The following is a 24,148-nucleotide window of genomic DNA, read 5'->3' as shown; positions in this document are numbered from 1 at the left end:
GTTTTCTTAGTCAATGTTGGGAATTTGCAGTCCTATTAGTTATTAATCTTTGCTTTGTAAACTAGAATTAAATGTCAACTACCACATACTCCTACTTTAATTTAATAGTTCTTTTCATCTATATTTTGACCTCTCACATTTTATATATTCGATAACCAAAATGTTTCTCTGTTTTCTAAGTTCTTTATAAAACATTTCTTCTCCAACCAATATGATAAAATATCGTCTATCAACCTTTTCGTGATTCATGCTAGAAATTTTCTTAAAAAATAAACTGAAACAAATTAGATCAAATGTATCTTTCTGTTGGTCGTTATTAAATTTGTGGCGGTTGAAACATAAATATCAGCATGACAAAATGCATTGTGATAGTTTATATTCCGAATCTTTTTACATAAAAAAACTGTGGTTTTTAATATGTAGTTCTCTTCAATACTACTAAACTAATGTATGTTGAAAACTAATTAATTGTACATTCTCCGCAAGTTATTGTTGCATCTCATCAGAAAATTTATGCTTGGCATCACTGCATATTGTTGACTTTTTTTTAGCCTAATTTTGTGTTAGTAGCGCATGCAAACACTCTATTGGTAGATCATTGACGAAATCGTAAACAAACTTTTACAAGATAACTTTTTTTTTGAATAATATCGAAACGAAATCCGTAAACAAAACTTTTAAGAAATAAAGCGTTTTAATTTGCGTCTTGGTTTGAACGTTTGGATCCCAAAAAATAATCTGTATGAACTATAGTTTTATTATTCATCATTTGAAACAATTTTATGATTTCTTGGTATTTCATCATTTTGAACAAATGATACCGTATGAAGTATAGTTTTATGTATGAAGTATAGTTTTATTATGAACTATATACAAATGATGAAATGACTTCTTGGTATCTCTGAAACATGATCTGTTGCTATGTAGCTTCAAGTGTGATCGCAGTGTCTGATTGCTGTCTCTAGTTCTATAATCAGGACCATATATTGCAAAGAAATTCAAGATTTCAAGTGCATTACATTGCATAAAGTGGTTGTACAACTCAGTCATATTCTACACAAAGATCTTGATTTTCAATACAAAGAAAATGTTAGACGGAAACGGCCAAATGGAATTGCAAAATCTGAATACTGATTGGATTGATCTAATGACGTATAAGCATATCACTTGGTCTGCTTTGTTACTGTCCTTTGGACTGTTGAAACTCCATCAACGAACTTTGTCCGGAAAAGAACATTGGCATTGTTGAACATTCCTTCTTTCAGCGAAACCACGATAAACTGTTTAAGCATCGAGTTTAAAAAGCAGAAAATGTTTAGAGACCAAAATTGGATTAAGTAAATACATAGAAGAGTATATTAGTAAGGCTTGAAATAGAGATTTAGACCTGCGAGTGAGGGAAATGAGCTCTTATCATTCTTCCTATGTTCTGTGTGTGACTGAGATCAAGAGCTGCATCAACCTGTATAATTCAAAATCATGAGTATTTTCTCTCTTCACTCGCTGATTGTAATGCAAAATCAGTGTTCCACATCGGAAACATAAACCAACCCTATAGATCTTCTATGATAATTTGAAATATCAATTGGAAACTGAGAAATCTGAAATTGAAAAGCAGAGATGTACCTCATCTAATATATAAAGAGGAGCCGGTTTGAAGAGAAGCAATGCCAATATTAGTGATAGCGCAAGAAGAGATCTTTGCCCTCCACTGAGTTCTGATAAAGACTGCTTCCAGACTTTTCCAAAGGCAACACGCACCTCAAGACCATCAAGGAAGTTACCGTCTTCAGGAGGTTCTAGTTTTGCCATGGTGCCAGGTAGTAGAGTTGAAAAGATTGATCCGAAATCCCTAATAAAAAAGAAGGATTTAACAAAGGCTAATATCATATTATCTTTTCAGACATTGAGGAATGAGATCATGAGCCTAAGAGCAAAGACAAACTCTTTGTTGGAGATTAGAAAGACACTCACTGGTTAACTTTAACCCAAGTAACTTTCAGGGTTTCTTTTTTCTTCTCATCAAGCTCCTCGATCACTTTCGTGATTTTTGATTTGTCATTCTAGGAAAAAAACCGAAAAAATTGTGTTATGATGGCACACGAAGCTATTGAAATACATTGCAAAGGCCCTCTGTCCTCTGTAACTAACCTCGATAGTATTTTTTTTCGATATCAGAGCATTGTATTCATCTTCTGCTTTCTCAAACATAGCCATAACCTTCTTGTTCACTCTTTTTTCCAAGCTTCATGAGGGAAATAAATAACCAGGAAAAGAAGAAGAATGCATGTCATATTGATATTTCACTTCAATGATGTGACGACAATATAATATAGGTTTCATAAAGATAAAACGTTAATTCTCATACACATACCCTGATTGATCTGATTGGAGCTTTTCAAGTTTTTCTCTGGCCACATACGGATCACAAGATTCAAAATCATAATCTGTCCCTCCTTTCCCAAAAAGTTGCTTTTCAGATGCTATCCATGTATGCTTCTCAACAAGTTTGTCTACTTTCACGGAACAGTCCTTGTGATCCGTTTCCATCCTTACGACCTATAAATAAATTGGAAGAGACAGTTGTCACGAAAAGTATATTCCTTGACATGCAGAAATTTCAGAAACTACTGAACTTTTCCAATTTTATATCAAAATCACGTTACAAGAAAGTCTTAATTTTCTATGCAATTACTAATTCACTCACCATCCCCAACAGCTGTATGTTACCCATTGAGACGTTTGAACTTTAACGCAATTACTGAACTTTCAAAATTTTAAAGAAATCCAAGGCAGAAACTCTTAATAGGCAAGATTAGTGAATACGAAAGATTTTTATACGAAGTGCAAGAACAGCATAAATCAGATTGGTAGTGAGGAAGAAACAAGCATGGCTTGTAGCTTTGCAAAACCTAGAAACAGGAATAGAACAGAAACAGAAAGTACCTCATTTTCCAATTTCTTTCTCTCAAGCTTCATGTCACTAAGCTTCTGCAGACACTTTTCCTGGTCAGTGACAAAACCACTTATCTGTGTATCACATTCCTTCATCTTTGCATGTATCAACTTGAGCTCGGCAAGAGACTCATCATGAATCTTCTGTAAGGCATCAACCTGCAGGGGAATCATATATTAACATGATATATTTCTTTATTTTCAACAAACTTCACCAAGAGTAGCAAAACTACAGCACCTTGGCTCGCTGCTCGTCTACTTCCGAAGTCAGAGTGCTGATTTGGGTTTCCAATGAAGTTAAGTGGCTCTCCAAGGACGATTGTTCTTGCTTCATTGCTTCTTCCTCCATCACAAGCTTCTCTTTTTCATTTTCATGACTCTATGCGCATGACGAACCAGAGACAACGTTACAGCAAATTCAAAAGAAGGCAATGCTTCCATGATAAAACTGGATAACCCAGGATAAGGAAAAGAAAAATGGATTCAAGAAGTTCAATGGCATGGAAGTAACTGACCAAAAAATATAAAATACCTTTAAATCTTTGGAAGCTGCCTGCATTTGAGCTTTGATGGTTTTAATATTTTTTTCCAAGTCCTTAAGTCTTCCTTCTCTGTTTTTGTCATGGTCTTTGATGGAATTCTCTAGTTTGGAAACAGCATCAAAACAATTTTTATAAGCAAGTTCCTTCTCTTTGATTTGGGATTTCGCTTCTTCAAGCTCTTCTTCAAGTTTTTTTACAGCTTCGCCAAGCTGTGTATACAACAGGTGATGGAAAGTATAAATGTATGTGATTCAAGTACCACAAAAAAACCAACGACGCAGATAATTTAGCTTGAAAGATATAGATAGAAGATGGAGATATAACCTTGTGATGCTCATTTTGTTCAGCCCTCTTCAAAAATAAGGACAAGTCATACGTCTTCAGCTCCAACTGTGCATAAACATCTGTGAATTTCATTTGAAGAGGCTGAAGCTCTTTGATCTGTCATGTCAAGATAAATCAGCAGTTTACGTTTAAAATACTGAAAGTACTTTATAACTGTGTGACATGAGGAGTCTAGAGAGAGCAATCAGAGACCATTACTAAGCTACTGCCTTATCATTTTCTTAGTAATTTCAAAATATGGCTAGCACCTGTTCAATTCCAAGTTGTATTTAGACTTATCACGGAAGAATAGGGGTTTACCTGTGATTCAACGTCAGCCAACCTTTTTTGGTGTCCTTGTAATTCTGATTCAGCTTCTGCCAGGTCATGAAGTTTCCTAAGGCGATCACCTCCACCCCTAAGGCAAAGGAAAAAAAAAAGACCAAAATACTTTTATAAGGAGATGACTCTCACTAGAGATATAAGCGTCCAAGAAAGAAAGACATACTTGCGACTCCCACCAGTAAGAAGACCACTTGGCTGGAAAATGTCACCTTCAAGTGTGACACTTGGAGTCCGAATATCCCGATTAAAAGCAACCTGCAGAAGAAGCAATGAGGGGCACATCAAAGACTGAACTCTAGAGGCAAAAGCAATAAATCAAAACTATCAAATAGTAGCTAAGACAGTGGGAATAAACTCAAGGTATATGTTGCACTTATAAGTTATAACCCCAACAAAAGTGATAAACTTTAGAATAGATTATCCGTCAAGAGTTACTAAAAACAAGCTTAGGCAATTAAAAAAATGTACACACCACATATTCCACGTAAAGATTTATATATAAGCTGACATCATCTCACAAGAAAGAAAAACTGAAGGCCCTGCCCACATATAATACTAAATGCTTAGGAAATACTTACTTCCTTTGCTACATCAGTAGTTTTGCAAACAAAAGTGGAGCCAAAAACATATTCCATGGCATTCTGCAAAATACCATGATTCACACAAATATGAGCTTGAACTTGAAATTTATTATGTATTCTTGAAAACTTGAAAAATAGAGGATTATATATCAGATTCATGTTACTCTGTGCAGGCGTGTACCTTTAATTCATCACTATAACCGACTAAGGAAAGTGCCAGTTCTGCATTATCCTTTCCAACCTGAAAATATATAATAAAAAATTAGCAATGAAAATGAAAACAAAGAGATTAAATCTAAATGGACCAAACAAAAGATCCACATACCAATCTAGCAGTCGCTTGCTGCACTCTAGGCTGAACAACGTAAGATTGGATTTTGTTCAGAGGTATAATTGTAACTCTTCTCCTAAGAGCACCGTTTTGAAGGAGCTGTTTTCCAGTATCTTCTGAGTCTACAACAACATCATACAACTTGCCACCAGCAGTAACCTGGAAACAAGAAGCAAAGTGACTTCAGGCAATTGAAATCCCAACAGTGTTTATTGTGAAATGATAAGATATCCAGTCTACCTCCAACGCTGTCATTGAGGACCTATCTTTTACTTTTATTAGTTTTGCGACCACACCTTTCACCTTAGATCGGTCAAAGTTCCTCACAGGATCGCTGTATGTAAACTGAAAATTTGCTAATTGAGCTGATAAGCCACGCACTTTATCTTCCAGCCTCTGCACAACTTCAAGTTCGGCTCCACGGTCCTAAATATATATTTCAGTCAGAGAAGTATACTTTCTGTAGAAAAAGACAAAATCAACTAAAGTGACCATGCTAACCTTCTCCAAAGCTTCCATTTGACCCTCGTTATAAGGAATAGATTCAAGTGCCTTTTTTACATGTTCCACATCATTTTTCCTAGCTCCAAGTTCATTCTCCACTTCAATGGCTTCTTCAAGTTTTGACATTAACTGAGACTTTCTCTCCTTTAGCTCCTTTTCACAGTGTTCTATTTTGGTTTTTAGCTGTTTCAACTCTGTTCCAGCTGTTCCAACAGCAATCTTTGCATCCCGTAGTTGATCTTCTAAGCATTTCTCTTCATCTCCACTACTCTTACCAGCTAGTACGCCCTAATAATCAAAGGACATAAAGCCAATTAACATAAAACGAATGGATATTATTTGGCATGGAATAGAGATACTTTTTTAGTGGTACTACCTGGTGTTCCTTTTCACACTCTTCCAATGTGGTGGAGAGTTCCTGGAATCTTTGTTTTAGGTCTGCCGCTCCTTCCTCAGACTTCTTCACAGCAGCGGCTCTCTCCTTTACGGATTTCTTTAAATCTTCTATACTGTGAACAATCTGTCAACACCAAGTAGGAAGTTATTTACGCCAGAAATAGCTGAGAATCTATAACATTCTGGCAACAGAAATAATTTTCTTCAGTCTCTAACCTTTTCAACATTCTCTTTTTCTCCCAGAAGGGTGTCCTCCTTGTTATTAAGTTTAGATGACTCACGTGTCATTTCTTGAGCCAGTGAATCCACTTTTTCTGACAGAGTTTTTACTTCTCCCCCCATACTGGCTTCCTTTGCCTGAGTCAGAGCTTTTATCTGTTTCTCAAATTCCTGTATTTCTTCCTGTGTCTTTTCTGTTTCCGCGTCAATCTTCCCGAGCTTCGCCTTCATTTCTCCAACTCCAAGAACAGCATTGTCTCTAATCTTCTCCGCTTGAACATATTCAAAGGCAATACAGAATCTCCTTAGTCGATCTAGCTCCGCGTTACCATTAGCCCACTGCATGTACTGTGATTTTTCTTTCCTCAACTTCTCGAGAGCCGGCAATATTTCATGATCAAGAAGCTTATTAATCTCATCAACCTTGGTCTGCTTTTTTTCAAGCGTTTTCAATGCAGCCTCTTTCTTGTTTTCATACATCCTTGTTCCAGCAGCTTCTTCAAGCATGGACAATATCTCCGGAGGCTTCATATTCAAAACTTTGGTGATACGCCCTTGCATGATGAGAAAGTGTGGATTGTTGACATTAAGCTGCACCGAGTGAAATAGATTCTGAACTTGACTTGGTTGTGCTAGCTTCCCATTTATCAAATACTTGTTCCTTCCACCAACTACAATCTTTTTAACACCAAAAGATACACAATTCCAAGTTAAAGTCTCAAATTTTGTCAAGCACATGAATTGATGAGTACAACAAAAGAGAAACAAAGAACATACTTGTCTAGTCACAGTAATCTCTGGATGTTCTTCGTAGCCGAGAGGGCTTCTGTGTCTCTCGGAATTGTCAAAGGTAACCGAGACAGTCGCCTTAGTAATCCCAGCTTGGCCTTGCTTATAGACGAGTTCCTGAAGATTAGCAGCTCGAACTTGCTGAAGATTGGTGATACCCAGAACGAAACAGATGGAATCGAGGATGTTGGATTTTCCCGAACCATTCAGACCCGTTATCGCGTTGAAATGTGGATCGAAACCAGAAACCACCGTCCTCGTCGCGTATGATTTAAAACCCTCCAAGCATATCTCCTTTATATGCATCTTCCTTCTTCTTCTTCCCCCAAATTTCCACTCACACTCGCAGCATATGCGACAAAACCCTAGAAAAAAGCGAGAAGAGCTCAATCGAAACCCCAGAAATTCGAATTCAAAATTGGAATCTAAGGTCGAAGGCACATGAAATTGAAACGTTGCAAGAGAAGAAGAAGGCGAATCTGAAGTCAATTTTGGTTTTTTAGTTGAAGATAATTAGGAGTCGATTTGGGATTTTGAAAACAAGGGCATTTCGATTTGGGAACACAAGGAGCGGGAAAGTGAACTTTGGGAACAGTTCTGAAACCTTCCACACCATTCAGAAGGTTTGATGGTATCAAATACATTCTGTACAATTTTATACATGTATACTTCATATGTTAACAACGATATCCCACTCTGCTTCACACCCACAAATTAATGGTTCATTCCTTGTTTGAATATGACTAATGAATGGTGCTATGTTTGTTAATGCACATATATCATGTTCGACATGCATGGCGCAGATCCACACAACGGATATCGATATCGTCGAGGGAGCAAAACTATAGGATCTAATTTCTATAGGCCACGTAACCTTGGCCTTGGACAGTTATATTTATGATACGTGTAGCTTCACATTAACCGTCGCCATCCGATCGACTACGAGAAGTTATTTTTAAGAGTTTAAAACCTTTCGAAAATGGGAGAAATAATTGTTTAAGAAAAGGATGAAGACGACGAAGGCGAAAGCAAACACAATCTTGGGGAAGAAACTCGAAGAACTTGAGTATTACCTACAAGAATTCGGTTCTGGCAATGGTGATCTTAACGCATACCGGGAATTCGGAACCCGGTTTGTTTTCACGCAAACCCTTTTATGTGCGGAGATATCGTCGGTTAAGGACGATGAAGACGAAGAAGAGATGTTGAAACTTCGTTTCATGGCTAAGAGGTTAACCGAACTTGAAGAGGCTTTCAAGGAAAAGACCGGTCCAATCAACCAACTGGACTTGCAGAGTTTGGAAAGTGGTGGTGGTGTAGATGAGACCACTTTGGTTCGCTCGTTGGTTGAATCGTTACATGCAGAATATCAAGATGCGAATTCATTAGAAGAGAAGTTGGCGATGAGAAGAACCGAGAAGATGAAGAAGAAGCGGTTTAGGGGTTTGGTTAGTTTTGGTATAGTTGGTTTTGTTACGAGTATGGTAAGTTTCTATGGTTATCTTTGTAATCAAATGAACGAGGAAACCATTTTTCTCACTCCTACTTAACTTTGGTGACAAATTTTCGTTGTTTTCATTGAACCTACTTTGTTTTGATTATGATGGGATCATGTGAATGTTAAATTACAATGATTATGATGTAATTTTCAATAGGTTTTGGCTTTCTATTAATGTTTTACAATGATTCTGATGTAATTTTCAATAGATCTTTGCTTTCTATTTATGTTTTTTTTGTTTGTTTCGATTCTCTTGGCATTTTTTGTCTTCGTGATAAAACACATTCAAAATAACGTAAGATTTGTTTGGTGTGGCTCACGTGGGAGTAACCAGGCCCCACGTGCCATCTTTTACCCGGTTGTAATCCCACCGAAAGATTCTCTTGTCGACGTAATACCTCACACGCTTCAAGGTCAAATTCGTCATTTCCCCACTAAACACACGGTTATCTTCAATATCCGCCTCATCTGTTCATCGAACCGGGCTGGTTATCATAGATAAAACCAATTTATACGTCGAATAAAGAAATTTTCAAACCAACTTATCTCGCCAGTAATGAAAATACTATTCACTAGTAATATTTAATTGCTAATACAATAAGCTTTAGTAAACTTTTATTAGTTTATATTTGAAATGGCATGGAAATGGCCAAACCGGATAATCCCCATCGTAAATGTCAAACTTACCCTCAAGGCCCACCGTTTTTGACCATTCTTGCTCTTTTGTTCAATCTCAACATCGTTAAACTCAAGAATTTGTCGTCTTCTCCATCTTCTGTCTTAAATCTGATATCAAATTTTTGGATCAAATTCTAAATAAAGCTCATTTATTCGTAAAGCCATTATCACTACCAATCCAAAAGAGCTTTTATTAATACACCTTACTCGTGACCGGATTCGCAGAGTTCACGAGCTTCCGAGTCAAAAACACTCTAAAACAAAACCATGACTTTGTTCCATAGACTCGATCTCATCGATCCGTACACGTGTACACCACTCATCGTCCGTGAAACCTCCATTGTTGAACCTTCATCATTGTTCCTAGGGTTTCCTTCCTTCATCGACGAAGACATTGAAGATCTCTTCGAGTTTTCATCACCTAATCCTCTCGATCTATTCGAAACCGTGACGGATCTGGTTAAGATTAAGAAATCTCCGTCGTCTTGCAAGTACAAGGTGATTCGTCGGAGATTAGAGCCGGAGTATCCATTGAAGTATCTTTGTGACCGTGTTTCTGATTTGGAATCAAAGTTTGATAGATTGGTTAGTCCTAAGAGTGATAGGAAGTATACATTGACGAAGGAGATAAAGGGAAGTGGTGAGAGGAAGTATAAATGGGAGGCGGAGATTCAAGGACCGTTGGAGAGGAAGTATAAGTTGGAAGCTGAGATTGAAGGTTCGGGAGAGAGGAAGTATAGATGGACGACGGAGATTAAAGGAGGGAAGAAGGATGAGGAAGGGTTAAAGTTAGCTGCTTTGAAGAAGGAGAAGGCGAAAGCTAAAGCTATTGCTGCTGCTGAAGCGGAGAAGAAGAAGAATAAGAATAAGAAGAAGAGTTATAATTGGACGACGGAGGTGAAGAGTGAGAGAGAGAATGGTGAGGTTTCGCATACTTATATCATCAAGGCTACTACTGGAGGAGAGAAAAAGAAGAAACATGAGGAGAAGGAGAAGAAAGAGAAGATAGAGACTAAGAGCAAGAAGAAGGAGAAAACTCGTGTTGTGGTGATTGAGGAGGAGGAAGAAGAAGATGATGAGTCGTCAGAACATGGTGCTATCGTTCTTAGGAAGGTATCATTCACCATTTGAATTGACTGTTGTTTTGTTTGCTCTGCTTTAGTGTCACTGTCATGAAGTTGTTTGAGAGTAGTGAGTTTGATTTTGATAGCGATAGGCATGGTTTCTTCAAAAGTTGGAACCTTTATGTGTTTGAGTGGTGGTATTTAGGTTAGCAAAACAGAGTGATTATTAAGTTATAGACATAGACTTAATCAGATATTTATTTGGATGTCATCTTTAACTAAAGCTTGTTGTACTTACTATATGGTTGTGTGGTTATAAAGGCGTTTTCCAGAAGGAATGGAGCAGTTAGGACCAAGAAGGGGAAGAACAAGGAAATGCCACCTGAATATGCGGCTGTGATGATCCAGAGGGCCTTCAAAGCTTATTTGATTCGTCGCTCAAAATCATTGCGTGCTCTTCGTGATCTTGCTATTGCAAAGACTAAACTTAAGGAGCTAAGAGCTTCTTTCCACAACTTCAGCTACCGTCGCCTGATTGCTCGTGATGGAGAGGAGCGTCAGAAATTCTCAGAGAAGATCATTGTACTCCTCCTCACTGTTGACGCCATAGAGGTATTTCTCTTGGTTTTTTTAATTCAGTGGATTTATGGTTCTATAGTCTCTATTTGCTCTTCAAATGGGAATGCCTTTGCTTTTGCAAATCATCATATCACATTTAGAATAAGATTAAGCTAAAAGGTTTTTAAGGTATTAAGTGATAAGAATTATGGAGATTGTGTTTGTTTGGTATCAGGGAGTTGATGTGATGGTTCGAGGAGCGAAGAGATCAATGGTGGATGAGCTGGAAGCAATGTTAGATGTGGTAGACCCGCAACCGCAGGGGAAATCATTGTCGATGAGAAGAAGAACATTTGATATGCCAGACAGTTTGATCCGCAAAGAAATCGCAGAGGGAGTGACTCAGATTGTGCAGATGCTTGAAACGGAAGAAGAATGATGGAATGGAGCACTGTGTGTTTGTGACTCAGGGGCTGTTTTTGTTGTTGTTTGTGACTGGGAAGAACTGATCAGCCTCTTTAGTTTGATTAGTGTTCTGAATGTTTCTAATTATGCAGACAAAATTAATAATGAGAGTGGCTTGAAGAAGAGATTGGTGTCTCGCTCGCATCAGTCTCATCTCTCAAATCTTGTCTCTTCTTAGTCTGTTTCTGTTTGTCAGGTTATGTAATCCCTTTGTGTTCCCAAACTTGTAGACTCTGTTTTGTCAAATTGCTTATGTTTTTGGTTTTGCTTATTTCTACTCCATCATGAATTAGAAATTGATTATAAAGTTTGTATTTATATATATCTCATAAAACTATAAAGTTACATCATAATAAATAAACAAATTTCGTATAAAATTATAATCAGTAATCGTTAAGACATATGTATATGATTTGTAATCAATAAGCATGAGCCACATGAATTAATTATATATAGCCGTGTGGATTTACACACACGTTTTGAGGATTGATCTTACGTGTGTGTATTTTGAGCCCAAGAGTAGAAGGAACATGGAGAAGAAGAGGAAGAAGCATTCATCGAAACCATTGTTGCAGCTTGCTCTTCAGAGAGATGATGAAATGTTTCATTCGAAGAATTATCTGATGGATCTTTGTTAACTTCTTCCTCTTCTTGGCTCATGATTAGCTGAGAAGCAACAAACTTGTCAAGCGTTTGCCAATCCATTACTTGATCATTATGATCATCATTGACTAGTAATCCTGATTGATGATGATCACCAGTACTTGTGTTCATCATGATCATATGATCATCATCATTGGTAATCACATGACCATCATCTCGTTGCATTATTGTAGTTGGGGTTGCGTTAATAGTGCTGAGTACGACACCATAAGGGTCTTGATCATTCTGATGTAATGATGATAGTGATGATGATGATGAGCCTTGAAACATTCTCGGACTCTCTAGATCAGGAAGATGATAGTAATTACCATTCCCCACATCCATTTGCTGCGTGAACCAGTTAGATTCTTGGCCTGATGATGATCCCATCATTGTTCTTGGATTGTTGTAGTTCATCGTGGTTAGCTTCTTCTTGAAAGCGCGACAAACCACCCATCCTTCCTCATGAGGCGGTCCATTTTCATCGGTCTCAAGACGGTATTCGTGCATTATCCAATCAGATTTCTGACCATTTGGGGCCCTACCTTTGTAAAAGACAAGAGTCTTCCTCATCCCAACAAGCTCTTGCTTTGAGTAAATGGCCTTGTCTCGACCCGTTGCTTTCCAAAATCCGGAGCCCGTTGCTCTATTGGTTCGTGTCCCAGTTGGATATTTCTTGTCCTTGTGGCTAAAGAAATACCATTCCCTCTCTTCTCCTGTCCCTCTTCCACATAACTCTATATGTTCCCAAAAGGTAACATTTTCAGCAGTGATTTTGAATGAGAAGAATTTGAGTTTTTATTAGTATTAGTAGTATATGATATAACTGATGAAATCATAATGAATGTTGGTAATGCATACATACCTTGGATGTCCCATGGCTCGATTTTGTAGAGATCAACATCTTTGATAACATCAACTTGCATTCCCGGGAATGCAACTTTGTTCTTGAGATAATAGTCAACGAGTTCTTCATCGGTCGGATGGAATCGATAACCGGGAGGAATGTGTGCGAGACTTTCCATTTGATCTTTTTAATTTTATATTTTCTGCAATGTGGCAATTTGTAACACATACTTTATCATCGCGCGGTACATAGAAAAGATATGCATAGAAGTAATGTGAAATCAAGTTTTCAAGTAACTAAGCATATGTAGGAAAAAGATTAAAGTATATTTGATCCGTTTCATTATGAAAAAGGTTACGTTTGGTTACTCATAATATCTCGGCTGAACCAACTATAAACACATAAAAATGATAATAAAAACAAAAACTACTCAATTTACAAAATCAAAAACAAAAGTTAGTTATGTGCATGGTTTCATAAATTACTTTTATGAAATACTTATAATTATATATACGACTGTGTAACATCTTGACAATCATAAATCATATACATGGTTTCTCTATGTACTGAAAGAAACTTACTTGAAACCTTCTTCTTATTTATGCAAGACTTCTAAAATATCGAATTTTGTTGCTTCTCTTCGTTTCCTCGTAGATTTAATTTAGATAGACAAGAGACAAAAGCGTTTTGTCTTGTTTATGTTGAGATCATGAAAGACAACGAGTACTCCGATGATGGTGGATTCTCTAGGCTTATATATAGGCACATAAATGTAAAGAGAGACAAAAGCTCTCGTGATGCAAGCAAAAGGAAATGTGCTTTTTATTTTTTTGTGAATATTTTTTCAATAGTTTATTTAAGAGAAGATTCTATTTGGATTTTGGGGGTCTTTAATTATAACTAAGCTATCACTGTCTTTTCTCTTTCTACCTGAAGTGTTGCATAAGTTTTCACTTTTCTACACTCTGTGTGATAGAGAAGTAATGTGATCTTTTAGAACTATCTCTACCAACTATTGAATGAGACGTTTTCAAATAAACTATACTTGCCTTTAGTTATGAAGATTATTATAGAATCAATTTTTTTTTTAATATCATATGTGTAACATACACAGTACTGATCGACCTAGGCCTAGATAGAAAAAGAAATGGAGCCCTAATAAGGTAGTGTACTAATTATCTCATAAAAGATAATTCGATAAGTAACACAAGAATTCATGTAAACTCGTTTTAAACATCTTAGCAATTAAGAAACATTGTTGAAAGTTAACCACTTTACACATTCATCCCATGCGTTTCTTCTCCCGCGTTGATGTTACTCGAAGTCTAAATAACACTACACTTGGATTAAACTAAACAATCCCCGTACTTTTTTTAATCGAACGTACGTTGATCGTCAAATAGCAATATAATATCCGATGGTCGTGCTATTTATTAGATTCGTTTGGTGAAATTGATACGCATGTTCTTTTTGAAACCTTTAACAAAACAATGTTTGACGAAAAAAAAAAAAATGTTTTGTTATAGTATGTCTTAATTGCCTAATTGGTCATGATGGATTACGATTATTATATGAACATTAATGGTGTCAAAATGAGCTGATAGCTCATGAGCTGGCTCAACTCGACTCAGTTATTCATGAGCGCGAATTCTATTTTTTAGGATCATTTAATAAATGAGTTTAGTGATCGAACTTTATTTAGCTCACGAGTTATATGAGCGAGCTTTAATGAACATGAGCTAGCTCATGAGTTTGGCTTTTTTGAAGTAATATATACAAAAAACTAACAATCAAAGTATATATATATTTTTCTATAAATAATAGAAATATATTTTAGAAAATATATAAGTTACATAATAATTTCTGAAAATAAATATTAGTAATAAACACAAAAAGTCAACAATCAAAACATAAATATTTATATAATCTATAAAAATAGAAATATATTTTTAAAAATATATAATTTACATAAAAATTTTAGAAAATTTAAATTTTTTCATTTATTTGCATTAGCTCGCGAACTACCTCATTTAGCTCGTGATCTAGATGATCTGAGTCCGAGTTTGTATTTTGAAGCTCATATAATAAATGAGTTGAGCTGAGCTGGCTCATAAAAGATTTAAGTTCATCATGAGCTGAGCTGAGCGAGCTGGCTCATTTTGACACCCCTAATGAACATACATGATACATCGGCAAGTTTGTAAGACATAAATTGATTTAGCAGTAATTAAAAAGGTTCAGAAACACTTATACACATTTCAGCTATAAAACTTAACCAAATCAACAGTTGAACAAGATTTCATCAAACAAAAGATTGATTAAACAACTTTTACAAGTTGATAGGATATCTTCGAGAATCTATGTATATTTATTGAGAATTAAAAGGTTTGAACCCATTGGATCTTCACTTATAAATTTTAATGTGTTTTGTTTTAGAAAAACGGTTATAATAAATCCAACTAAAAAAGTTGTAGATTGGGAATTAAACCGTACGTATTCATATAAAATTTTCAGATGATTTAGCTTTTCTTGTAAAGTATTATTATGATGATTGCTGAAAAATTGAATTATCAAAACTACCAATTGTTTATACACAAATCTATATTAACAAATTAAATACATTTGATTTGACATGTTCTTATTACACCATTTTTTTATAATCTAAAAACTGTAAACATAAAAGAAAAATGTTCTTGCTAGTGATTAACTATAGAAAAACAAATCACCAATAGTTTAATCTATATTAAAGAATGCATCACATCATAACATCTTTTTGGCGAATTAATTTGAAGTTAATACTTTGTTAATTTGGTACTACATAACATGATATGAAGTGTTTTATTTTATTTTCCTTAAATAGACGATTTACAAATATTTTTTTTTTTAATGGATAACCCATAACAACATCGTAAAGGAAAAAAGAAGTGAACTACAGAGTAAATAATTGTTTTAAAAAAACAGTAATAAAATAACGTGGCGTGAGATGAGTGGTTACGTAATAACACAGGGAACATCATCGCGGCAAAAAAGCTCCTTATCGCCTTCGGTGCTGGCCCCATTTCAATTCCTGTTGCCCCCACCAAACTTACATACAAATTCTCCATTTGGTTCCATTTTTAATTTTGTTCATATTACATACCATTCTAATATAGAATTACAGAGATACTATAATAAACTCTCGAATAAAATGCAGCTACTCTGGAAGTTTGATTTTCATATATAGGTGAAGGTGATACCAGTTTATAACTTAGACAAACATAATTAATATTTAATTACTTCTTTAGATAATCGAATCTTTTAGGTCAATTCTAACGAAATCACATATAGGAGTATTTAAGCCCGATTTGAGTTTCTAAATTTTATGTACTACTCATACCACATGGTCCACATTGCCATTTTATTCAACAAAAACTTAATCCGCAAGTTCAATCAAAATAATCTTTGATATTTTCGTGTTTTTCTTCATTCGATTAATTGTTGTGGTCACATCAAATTCACTTTAATCTATAAGAGATTAGTTGTGTTTTTATTCTATGAAAATTTATCGATCTAACTAGAATTTTAAGATTTTGTTTTCATGTTGTTTGTATGTATAAATTTCTTCTTAAACAAAATCAGAGAAATTAATTAGTGATCATATGGATCACTAGATTCCATAGCAAAATATTATGACCTAATGCTAGATTGCTAGGCCTCTTATTTTATATCTTTGACGGCAGAGTCTCTTTCTCTTTTCTCTGATTTCAGTGTCTCTATGATATTGCTATTAATATGAAAACAAAATAAAAAGATGGTTCTTAAGCAGTACGCTTCTATCTCCAATTCTCCACTTGCAAACACTATGATTATACCTGCAATTTCTATATTATTTTATTATGGTCTATAAAGATTTATATATTGCACGCATCTATTTTCGTGAGTAGTATGTACGTACTAGAAAGAGCTGGATGTCTCATTTCATCATAAGTGGTGGTACGTATTTAAATTATTTCTATCATCTACGTTTAGATAGAGTTTTGAGAATGCCACTTCTTAAATTTCAAAACCAAAAATTTCATCTTATTTTGTTTGATTCATCTCATTGGATGATGGGTTCCACAAACCGACTGTTTTGAGTACATTGATAGGCTTAGGGAACTGAGAGAGTGACAGTTATCAAAACCATCATATCACATGTTTTCTTTGCCCAGACCGAACTTGAAGAACAACCGGTTTGGCTGGTTTGATCCTAACACAAATTTCATCTTGTGACTGAAGCCGTTAAGGCTGGTCCCACTACAAATTATATGATTGGACTCGTGAGCCCGGCGTGGTCCAGCCACTGTCAAGTCAGCCGTTGCCAACGAACCACCGATCTTTCCGGTCTAATGAGTGGGCCTTGAGGGACCCGTTATCATTCCCTTGGGGAGCCAAAGTAATGGGCTACACGTGAAGCTCGTGCGTGAGTGTGTGTATTAATTTACCTATCTCTATATTACAACCAATCCATATTTCATTGGACACATGACACATGTATGTATGTATGGTGATGAGAATTTGTATTTGCTGCTATATATTAGATTGAAATTATTGGTTATGATTAGTCTTGGAAGTTTAGTTTGTGGCATGGCAAAGAATATTAAAACTATATATCGGAAAGAAAATCATAAGAAGAAGATGAAAAAGAGGAGGAGGTGTAAATTTTGATTAATTTCATGAAAAATGATTGGTTGATTGTGGACTTGCGGGGATCATTCCTCCACCAAGATGTATTCATGGTTATATGAGCCTATAAGGATATGACGACAAAAAAAAATACAAATCATAGGGAACATTATAATCATTTGTATGCAAAACGTACGATTTGTAAATAGATAACAAGACTTTTTCGGAGTTTAGTTTTGTCTTATTAAAGCAATTCATAATATTATATTAAAAAATTTAGATCTTCAAGTATGTTAGATTAGGAATGATTGACCTTTTATTCTAGTGTATTGATTATCCTTTTTTTGTAATGCAATGTTGGCATGATATAACTTACTGATATTTCTTCAAAAATCATATTATTGACATGCATAAAATAGCATTTTTGTAACGGTGATATATGTTCTTGTTTTATTTGTAACTTTCAAACCAATCAAAGTTTCTGTCTTAAAGTACAAGAGAACGTAGAAACAAAAAATGAAAGAAATCAAAATCACCCGTGCACAACTGCACAAGAGTCGTAACTAATTTGATTATTAAAAATAAGCTCAAGTGTAAATAATTACCAATAAATAATCATGCCTTTTTAGTGCTTAATATATTTGCACTTTGTGAATACGTTTCCTCCACAAATTGTCAACGTTCCCAATCCCACCTAATGCTAAATTATTAGGGATAAATCCTTCATTCTCTTATAATCCTTTTCTTTAATTTTGTTTTAGAGTCACCTCATATAGTTAAATAATAATGAGAATTATAGCTCTTAATCATATGACTACGAAATTAGAACAAACAAAGGACAAGAGAATGATTATATAATTTTATTATGACATTTTATATGTGATCTATCTTATTATCTTTTTATCAACTTAATACAATTTTTTTTTTTACATCTTGTACCATTTGTTTATTTTCAGAATTAAGAGAGAAAAAACTAAAGAATATTTGAACATATATTGTAGTTGGGCCGTATTGAATTATCTTCGCTTGGGCTCATTTTAAACATTTAACATTTCGGTTCGATTTGCGTCGATAAATGTCTGGTTTAGATTCATAATTTTGATTCGACCGGTTCACAATCTTAAACCAAACACGAATTGAAAAAGACGACGACGAGGGTTTTAGGCATTTGCGGAGGATGTTGTTTCAAAAACCGCGCTTTGCTACTCTTCGTCGGCGTTAATTTATCTTCAAAATCTCTACTTTTCTTTAGTATCTGTAGTAAAGTACAATGCTTTGTTTAGATTCTGCAACTGGGGAACTCGTGAAATCGAAAAACCTGGAGAGGCTTTTAATTGAGAAGCCCTGAGAGATTCGGGGTTTTAGATAATGTTAAAGGCGAAAGCTTTATGTTATCGCTTCTTCAAATCCAGAAAAGCTACAACTTGTGCTCTTTCTTCGGAACTATTTCCCTCCACTTCCGCCGCCGTCTTCTCCGCCGCTTCTGGTGACCACCGGTCTCGATGTTTGTCGTTGATAGTCAAACTTGGTCGGAGAGGTCTCTTAGACTCTGCTCGGGAAGTGATTCGCCGTGTTATTGATGGTTCTTCTTCTATTTCAGAGGCAGCTTTAGTTGCTGATTTTGCAGTCGATAATGGAATAGAACTTGATTCGTCTTGCTACGGTGCATTGATAAGGAAGCTTACGGAGATGGGTCAGCCTGGAGTGGCCGAAACTTTCTACAATCAACGTGTTATCGGAAACGGTATTGTTCCTGATTCGTCGGTTTTAGATTCAATGGTTTTTTGTTTGGTTAAGTTAAGGAGATTTGATGAAGCTAGAGCACATTTAGATAGAATTATAGCTTCTGGTTATGCTCCTAGTAGAAACTCCTCTAGCTTAGTAGTTGATGAGCTTTGTAATCAAGATCGGTTTCTCGAGGCGTTTCATTGCTTTGAACAAGTCAAAGAGAGAGGCAGTGGTTTATGGCTTTGGTGTTGTAAGAGATTGTTTAAGGGATTGTGCGGTCACGGTCACTTGAATGAAGCAATTGGGATGTTAGATACTCTATGTGGGATGACAAGAATGCCTCTGCCAGTTAATCTGTATAAGTCTCTCTTTTACTGTTTTTGTAAAAGAGGATGTGCTGCTGAAGCAGAGGCTCTGTTTGATCATATGGAAGTTGATGGTTACTATGTGGATAAGGTCATGTACACTTGTTTGATGAAAGAATATTGTAAGGACAATAATATGACGATGGCAATGCGGCTTTACTTGCGGATGGTCGAGAGAAGTTTTGAGCTTGATCCTTGTATTTTTAACACTTTGATTCATGGGTTCATGAAGTTGGGTATGCTTGATAAAGGAAGGGTAATGTTTAGTCAAATGATAAAAAAGGGTGTGCAGTCGAATGTTTTCACTTACCATATAATGATCGGAAGCTACTGCAAGGAAGGGAATGTAGATTATGCTTTGAGGCTTTTCGTGAACAACACAGGGAGTGAAGATATATCCCGCAACGTGCATTGTTATACAAATCTTATATTCGGGTTTTACAAGAAGGGAGGAATGGATAAAGCTGTTGACTTGTTAATGAGGATGTTAGACAATGGAATTGTCCCAGACCATATTACTTACTTTGTTCTCTTGAAGATGCTCCCAAAATGCCACGAGCTTAAGTATGCTATGGTGATCTTACAATCAATTTTAGATAACGGATGTGGGATTAATCCACCAGTTATTGATGATCTTGGAAATATTGAGGTAAAGGTTGAGTCTTTGCTTGGGGAGATTGCTAGAAAAGATGCGAACCTAGCTGCTGTGGGACTTGCTGTTGTCACAACTGCGTTGTGTTCGCAAAGAAATTATATCGCAGCTTTATCTCGTATAGAAAAAATGGTCAATCTGGGATGCACACCCTTACCCTTTTCATACAATTCAGTGATCAAATGTCTATTTCAGGAAAATATCATTGAAGATTTGGCGTCTTTAGTCAATATTATCCAAGAGTTAGACTTTGTTCCGGATGTTGATACTTATTTGATAGTGGTGAATGAGTTATGCAAGAAGAATGACAGAGATGCTGCATTTGCTATTATAGATGCAATGGAGGAGCTTGGATTGAGACCTACTGTAGCTATTTACAGTTCAATTATTGGTTCTCTTGGCAAACAGGGAAGGGTTGTTGAAGCAGAAGAGACTTTTGCTAAGATGCTTGAGTCTGGGATTCAACCTGATGAGATTGCTTACATGATTATGATCAATACTTACGCGAGAAACGGAAGAATTGACGAAGCAAATGAGTTAGTTGAAGAAGTCGTCAAACATTTTCTTCGACCTAGCTCTTTTACTTACACTGTATTGATCAGCGGGTTTGTGAAGATGGGTATGATGGAGAAAGGATGTCAGTATCTCGATAAGATGCTTGAAGATGGGTTATCACCAAACGTAGTTCTGTATACTGCGCTCATCGGTCATTTCCTTAAGAAGGGAGATTTCAAGTTTTCTTTTACATTGTTCGGGTTAATGGGCGAAAATGATATCAAACATGATCACATCGCTTACATTACACTACTTAGCGGTTTATGGAGAGCTATGGCACGAAAGAAGAAGAGGCAGGTTATTGTTGAGCCAGGGAAAGAAAAGCTTCTTCAACGTCTCATTCGCACAAAGCCTTTAGTATCAATCCCCTCTTCTTTAGGCAACTACGGATCAAAAAGCTTTGCAATGGAAGTGATTGGGAAAGTGAAAAAGTCTATAATCCCCAATTTATACCTCCACAACACAATTATAACCGGATACTGCGCTGCAGGAAGGCTAGACGAAGCATATAACCATCTCGAATCGATGCAAAAGGAAGGCATTGTTCCAAATCTAGTAACTTACACTATTCTGATGAAATCTCATATTGAAGCAGGTGATATCGAGTCTGCTATAGATTTGTTTGAGGGAACAAATTGCGAGCCGGATCAAGTTATGTACAGTACTCTGCTTAAGGGCCTATGTGATTTTAAAAGACCTCTTGATGCTTTGGCTCTGATGTTAGAAATGCAGAAGAGTGGGATTAATCCTAATAAAGACTCTTATGAGAAGCTGCTTCAATGTCTCTGTTACTCTAGATTGACCATGGAAGCGGTTAAGGTGGTTAAAGACATGGCTGCTCTTGATATCTGGCCTCGTTCAATAAACCACACTTGGTTGATTTATATTTTGTGTGAAGAGAAGAAGTTGAGAGAGGCTCGTGCTTTGTTTGCTATTATGGTTCAATCTGGAAGATCTTTGTTGAATTGTACTAAACCTGGTTTGTTGAAAATGCTTAACCAGAATCAACAACTTTAGTTTTTTTTTTCTTCTTACAATATATTGTAAATTTCTTGTAAATGTTATGTAGTATAATGAATTACATTTATCTTCTTTCTTATAGATATGTAAACCTTAAAAAAGAAACAGATTCCATGTGTAAAATCTAACAACTGTAAGCTGTTTGGTCTGCCATTTACTCAACAAAAGTGGTAGAAAAAGACAGCTTTTCTTCACGTGAGTTATCCATTGTTTTTTAAAAAAATCTCAAATTAAGCATAAATATTTCTTTGTTTTTTATTAAATTAATTTAGGTCAATCAAATGTAAACTTTAAAGAGCATTAATGGAAGACTTTATATACATTCAATTATATAATCAGTTTTTTATAACAATTATTGGAAAGTTTTAAAGTTAGAAAATGATAGATGCATGCAAAATTTATTGGGTAGGAAAAATAAAATAAATGTTTTGTTGGAAAATCTTTAAAATCAATTTTCATGAAACACTTCATTTGTTACATATTGATTCTGGAATCATAAAGACACATACATTATATTATCATTATACACACAAAATCACTAGAAAAATCAATAAAAAACAAACTAACAGTACTTATCATAACTCTCTTTAGCCATGAATAGAAGCAAAGTGATTAATCAAAGCTAAAGCATTACTTGTTAAATGAGCAATAACCAAAATCCTCCCTCTAACCAAAACCTTAACCTTCCCGTCCATATCTTCTCCTTCAAATCCGTCAGTACATGTGTTCACATCTGTCAAAGCCGCACTGACCCAAGTCTGTATATCGCTTATGTAAACTTCATAGTTCGAGCCACTTAGCTGACACATCTCACCAATCGATTTCCTAAGCTCCTCCAACGTGTCACCTAACTCCTCGACGCAGTCTCTCATGGCCGAGACTTCTTTAGGCTTGAGCCGACTATTCGAGAGACGCACCATCATTGCTGAAGTTACTTTAGCCGAGGCTAATGTGATGTTGAGAGCCGCATGAGCCATGAGCTTGGGGCTTGTTTGGATGAGACTAGCATGAGTTGAGAGTGAAGAGAAACAGAGTCTTGGGTACGTTGTGAAAGTGCATGATGATTTTACGAACTCGGTGTTTGTTGTTGTTGTTGTAGTTGTTGTTGTTGTTGTATGAACCAATTTGAGCATGGCTATGATTATGAGAAAAGTTGTGAGGAAGTGATGATGATTGAATAATCTAAAAGATTCACCCATTTTTTATGTATGTTATGAGCTTTATGAAAGTGTGATAATGATATGTTTTCTAGTATTGATTGTTATGTAATTGGGGTTTATATAGAGAAAAAGGAGACGTTTTTTTTTTTAAAAAGCACTTAAAAATCAAGTGGCCAATGGGATTTGCATAATGAAGATATTTCTCACACACACAAAAATGGGGGAAAAAAACGAAAAAATATCTAACATGTGAAAGCAACACGGAGGCGACACTGGTTGTAGGGTTTGGAATTTGTAGTTTTAAGACAAAACATAATCATATGATTAATTAAGCATTAACTACATTTAGAATGATCTATTTAATTGGTTAATAGATCATTCTAGTGGGCTATTTTTGGTCTCTTTCATATCTTAATGGAGTCGGCTAGTTGGGTCCTATTCGTTTAACACTTGCTTGCGATAGCGAATGGCGATCCACAACAACGATTACGATAAACGACAATTACTGTCATTAATTACACATGATGGTTTTTGATTTGAATGTTTGTCTCATGAATATACATATATATTTTTTTGTCATATTTACAATGTTATATTATTTCTGAACTATATGTTTCTAACAATCGCAAATATGAAACCCAAAATATATTCAATACTAAATTTAGTGTTCTATTTTGTTAGAAAATGGTGTTTTTAATTTTGTAAACATAAATACAAAATTTTATAAATTAAAAAAAAAAACTTATGACTCAAAAATGGTTACACACTTACACTAAAGATTAAAAGATGTCGACCGTGGAAACCGAATCGTGGACGTGAACCAAAAACATTTAATTATGCCTCTTATCGTCCTTGTACTCAATGGAGCTGCATGTGACTAGGGTCATTTTCAATACCAATTTGGCACAAATCATTGCGTCTGCTCCCAAATATCCATATATATCCATATATATCTTGATATAAATACACATGTATATTAGAAGCAGTAGGTCGATGTAAAGTGTCAAGTTGTATTGTGAAAGGGAAATTAAGTTGTGCATGACTCATTTTCTTGTTAGTTTCTTCATTTTAGTTGGTAATGTAAAGAGCTAGACTCTTATCATGCTTCCAATATATACTGTTGGGATATTTTTTTTTAGTCTATAATAAATGATTTTATCATTCTATAATTTTTTTATTTTATTTTGGACGGCATATCATCTAGAATTCACATATGCACACGTCTGAGTTTGATCCTTTTAGATACAAGATTTGGTATGGTTTCGTCCATTTTAAAAATGTAAAGT

The 24,148-nt window shown here is 35.5% G+C and overlaps 6 protein-coding genes and 1 long non-coding RNA gene across 8 annotated transcripts; 3 read left to right on the top strand and 4 right to left on the bottom strand.

The window, feature by feature from the left end:
- Positions 1-929: 929 nt before the first annotated feature.
- Positions 930-7,575, bottom strand: SMC2 (structural maintenance of chromosomes 2). The gene is made up of 20 exons (NM_125635.3): positions 6,975-7,575; positions 6,195-6,875; positions 5,959-6,102; positions 5,580-5,870; positions 5,319-5,504; positions 5,073-5,237; positions 4,929-4,988; positions 4,745-4,807; positions 4,330-4,421; positions 4,143-4,239; positions 3,822-3,938; positions 3,488-3,706; positions 3,194-3,334; positions 2,947-3,114; positions 2,375-2,559; positions 2,152-2,245; positions 1,975-2,063; positions 1,627-1,852; positions 1,388-1,462; positions 930-1,280 (listed from the first exon to the last, which is right to left on the bottom strand). Exons 1-20 carry the CDS (start codon positions 7,290-7,292, stop codon positions 1,164-1,166), a joined length of 3,528 nt encoding a protein of 1,175 aa, NP_201047.1. The 5' UTR covers positions 7,293-7,575; the 3' UTR covers positions 930-1,163.
- Positions 7,576-7,935: 360 nt separating this feature from the next.
- On the top strand, positions 7,936-8,986 carry AT5G62400 (uncharacterized protein; the record flags this gene model as incomplete). Its single annotated transcript, NM_125634.2, has 2 exons — positions 7,936-8,470; positions 8,819-8,986. Exons 1-2 carry the CDS (start codon positions 7,994-7,996, stop codon positions 8,984-8,986), a joined length of 645 nt encoding a protein of 214 aa, NP_201046.1. The 5' UTR covers positions 7,936-7,993.
- Positions 8,987-9,155: 169 nt separating this feature from the next.
- Positions 9,156-11,622, top strand: BAG7 (BCL-2-associated athanogene 7). The gene is made up of 3 exons (NM_125633.5): positions 9,156-10,275; positions 10,548-10,838; positions 11,020-11,622. Exons 1-3 carry the CDS (start codon positions 9,430-9,432, stop codon positions 11,221-11,223), a joined length of 1,341 nt encoding a protein of 446 aa, NP_201045.1. The 5' UTR covers positions 9,156-9,429; the 3' UTR covers positions 11,224-11,622.
- NAC101 (NAC-domain protein 101) lies at positions 11,546-13,448 on the bottom strand (the record flags this gene model as incomplete). Of its 2 annotated transcripts, NM_001345546.1 has the most annotated exons (3): positions 13,320-13,448; positions 12,757-12,940; positions 11,546-12,628 (listed from the first exon to the last, which is right to left on the bottom strand). In NM_001345546.1, exons 2-3 carry the CDS (start codon positions 12,914-12,916, stop codon positions 11,742-11,744), a joined length of 1,047 nt encoding a protein of 348 aa, NP_001318864.1. In that variant the 5' UTR covers positions 12,917-12,940; positions 13,320-13,448. The 2 variants fall into 2 exon arrangements, with proteins under 2 accessions (NP_001318864.1, NP_201044.1); NM_125632.2 differs by lacking the exon at positions 13,320-13,448 and having other exon boundaries at positions 11,742-12,628; positions 12,757-12,921.
- A 3,410-nt stretch (positions 13,449-16,858) lies between these two features.
- On the bottom strand, positions 16,859-17,426 carry AT5G09060. The gene has a single exon (NR_143161.1). It is a non-coding gene; the product is annotated as an other RNA (long non-coding RNA).
- A 1,126-nt stretch (positions 17,427-18,552) lies between these two features.
- AT5G62370 (Tetratricopeptide repeat (TPR)-like superfamily protein) lies at positions 18,553-21,781 on the top strand. The gene has a single exon (NM_125631.2). It carries the CDS (start codon positions 18,751-18,753, stop codon positions 21,697-21,699), a length of 2,949 nt encoding a protein of 982 aa, NP_201043.1. The 5' UTR covers positions 18,553-18,750; the 3' UTR covers positions 21,700-21,781.
- Positions 21,782-22,095: 314 nt separating this feature from the next.
- Positions 22,096-23,060, bottom strand: AT5G62360 (Plant invertase/pectin methylesterase inhibitor superfamily protein). The gene has a single exon (NM_125630.4). The coding sequence runs from the start codon at positions 22,899-22,901 to the stop codon at positions 22,290-22,292; it is 612 nt and encodes a 203-aa protein (NP_201042.2). The 5' UTR covers positions 22,902-23,060; the 3' UTR covers positions 22,096-22,289.
- Between the last annotated feature and the right edge of the window lie 1,088 nt (positions 23,061-24,148).

This window comes from Arabidopsis thaliana, chromosome 5, assembly GCF_000001735.4.
Source record: "Arabidopsis thaliana chromosome 5, partial sequence".
In the NCBI taxonomy this organism is placed as follows: domain Eukaryota; kingdom Viridiplantae; phylum Streptophyta; class Magnoliopsida; order Brassicales; family Brassicaceae; genus Arabidopsis; species Arabidopsis thaliana.
Note: the sequence above shows the minus strand (reverse complement) of the source record. Positions and strands in the feature narration are given on the sequence as shown.